The sequence below is a fragment of the Mandrillus leucophaeus genome, unplaced genomic scaffold (assembly GCF_000951045.1).
Source record: "Mandrillus leucophaeus isolate KB7577 unplaced genomic scaffold, Mleu.le_1.0 Scaffold35, whole genome shotgun sequence".
Lineage (NCBI taxonomy): Eukaryota > Metazoa > Chordata > Mammalia > Primates > Cercopithecidae > Mandrillus > Mandrillus leucophaeus.
Window position 1 is genome coordinate 3,749,717 of NW_012103698.1, and position 2,954 is coordinate 3,752,670.

General features: G+C 39.0%; 1 protein-coding gene across 1 annotated transcript in view; it reads right to left on the reverse strand.

Moving 5' to 3' along the window:
* The window catches only part of BUB1B (BUB1 mitotic checkpoint serine/threonine kinase B), a 75,103-nt gene that overhangs the window by 10,624 nt on the left and 61,525 nt on the right, over nt 1–2,954 (reverse strand). The window contains exons 19-20 of the mRNA XM_011989316.1: nt 2,020–2,169; nt 1,195–1,337 (exon numbers count right to left, since the gene is read on the reverse strand). Coding sequence (XP_011844706.1) covers nt 1,195–1,337; nt 2,020–2,169 — 293 coding nt within the window. The remainder of the gene's footprint in view (nt 1–1,194; nt 1,338–2,019; nt 2,170–2,954) is intronic.

A 2,954-nucleotide genomic window follows, 5' to 3' on the forward strand; every position in this document is an offset into this window, starting at 1 on the left:
TTTTGGTTACAATCACAGGAACACATTGAGGGTTCTTTTAATTTCCATGTTAACTATAATTTAGAGTCTAATTCAATCTCTTCTTAAAGATTAAGTAGTCAGAAGAAATGTAAAGAATAAGTCCAGCTATTAGTATATACCAGTGGCCTCAGAAACAAAGTTAACACCTCATCCAAGACATCCGGTTGGGCAGACAAAGCATCTTTAAACCAGGTTGCTTTTACTCAAACACTATAACACCAATGATCACTAAAAGAACGTAGTAGTCCTATAGTCCTTTTCACAAGCAAAAATGTTGGACTGTTTTTGCCTAATTAATGCCTGAATGTGATCTATATTTTCTCAGTTCTTAGTATTCATTTATCCTGCTCTGTGCTCACTCCTTGAACCTGATGGACACACTGGGTTTAATTTGAACACTAAGCCCCATTCCTTGGCATAGTTTGTATTTGAACTCTGGTTTTACCCACTTCTCTTGGCTAACATGTCAGTCAGGCCTGACTTAAGCTTTGGTCTATGAAACTGAGCAGTGCCTTGATTTTGCTGGCATCCTCGCTAGATTGGCACGGGTCCCACTCAAAGAATGACTAAACAATCCACTTTATATTCCTCAAAATATTTATATTTTATATCTTGTCTTGACGTATATCATCACAATACTCAGTGATTAATTATTTTATCTGATTTAGTCTATTTCCTCAATGTGTTTATTTCTTTGAATTATTTTAAATTATTCTCAATGATTTTTTACTTTTAGGTAAATATTCTCTTAACATAATGTGTTCCTCCATATGGCATTTATCAAAATGCTTTAAAAACTGGCAACTTGGCCGGGTGCAGTGGCTCACGCCTATAATCCCAGTACTTCGGGAGGCTGAGGTGGGCAGATCACTTGAGGTCAGGAGTTTGAGACCAGCCTGGGCAACATGGCAAAACCTCATCTCTACCGAAAAATACAAAAACTTAGCCGCACGTGGTGGTGCGCGCCTGTGGTCCCAGCTACTAGCAAGGTTAAGATGGGAGAATCGTTTGAACCTGGGAGGCGGAGGCTGCAGTGAGCCGAGATCATGCCACTGTACTCCAACCTAGGTGACAGAGTGAGACCCTCGCCTCCAAAAAGAAAAAAAAAAAAAGTGGCAACTATCCATATTTTAAGAGAAAGCTGATAGAATTATAACAATGAAAAGGACCAACCTGTTTCTGAGAATCAGACTCTTTGGACTCAAGTCACCATGGACTATTTCTGCTTTGTGAAGCTTCTCCACTATTGTCAAAAGGTTATAAATAATCAACACTGCTATTTCATGGGTAATATATTCACTGTGTTGGAGAAGATCCTGGAAATTGAAGAACAGAAAACTCACTATTTCTCAAGTTTGGCAGATTGTAGTTATACTCAATACCTTGGTCACTGATGGTTTGTAGTCTTCCTTGTTCTCTACTGGAACACAGGCACCTCTGTAGACTGAGTCTATGTCCCAGTTTTAATAATACTGCAATCTCCCATAAGATTGTTTGTAAGGATTTAATGACATAATGATGAATGGCATCAAGAGTGAGCCTGGCCCAAAATAGGTACTTAATAAATGTTTTAAAATACTCTCATTCCAACTGTTTTTGAGAATTTATATTATCATCAAAATCTGTAGCAAACCTTCTTAAGAAGAAACCAAAGAGTAAAATGACATACTGTGTCTGGGTTTAAAAAATTATCCAGTGGGGGTAGCATAGCTAAAACAAGAGTGGCCATGAGCTAAGATTATCACAGATGACTAGTTCATGGGAGTTCATTGTACAATTCTACTTTTATTTATGCTTGACAACTGACCAAAAAAAGTTAAAAGAATACCAAAGAGATCTTTGGTCAAAATAACTTGAGAAAATGATCAATGCTTTTAACTTATAATTGAATTGGTCTATTTCTAGAAGATTGATAGGTTTTGTACTAAATTCCTATGAGAAATGGAGCACAAATCTCTCTACTTGAGGACTTTAAATTATATTTTTAGTATTACAAACCTGAAGGGTGAAGCAGTTTATATATTGGTGCCAAACAATACAGCCATCTTGATATTGATAACAGCTGCACAAATGATCAAAGGCCTCATTTAAACGTTCCTTTAACTTGAGGTTGATATAAAAGTCCCATGGGACAGGTTGAGAAGATACCTGTAAGATATTGTATTTTAAAAATTAAATTCAATTAAGTATATGGTTATGGCTGGCAGGTTGAAACACATTCCTTCCAGCCCTTCTGATAGAGAAATAATAAAGAGATATTTTTAAAGGCATAAATCTACTATAAAAGACACAATAGCAACAAATTCTGGAAAGAGAATAAGCTGGAAAGAGAAGAGGAGGTAACAATCCAGTTAGAATAAAAACTGATTTTGGCAGAGGAGAAAGCTGAGCTACATTTACACTACAAGGCTATTTCCCTATAGTATATAACTGCCAGCACCAATTACCCATGGAAGTGACGCTGAGGGTGGAGCTAAGACAGGAGTGACTGAATCCCATTTAAGAGGAAGGTAGGCCTAGTGTAGTGGCTCATGCCTGTAATTCCAGCACTCTGGGTGGCCGAGGCATGTGGATCACCTGACATCAGGAGTTCAAGACCAGCCTGACCAACATGATGAAACCCTGTCTCTACTAAAAATACAAAAAATTAGCTGGGTTTTTGGTGGCGGGTGCCTGTAATCCCAGCTACGCGGGAGGCTGAGGCAGGAGAATTGCTTGACCCTGGGAGGCAGAGGCTGCAGTGAGCCAAGATCGTGCCATTGCACTCCAGTCTGGGTGACAAGAGCAAAAGTGCGTCTCAAAAAAAAAGAGGAAGGTAGACCCCAGCTTCCCTCCTCTGCTCCAATAGCCCAGCCCAGCAACCACCTCTCCGCTATTCTCGAAGACCAGAAGTTTATTACCTAGTGAGTATAAAACAGAAGGGCTCTGGACTA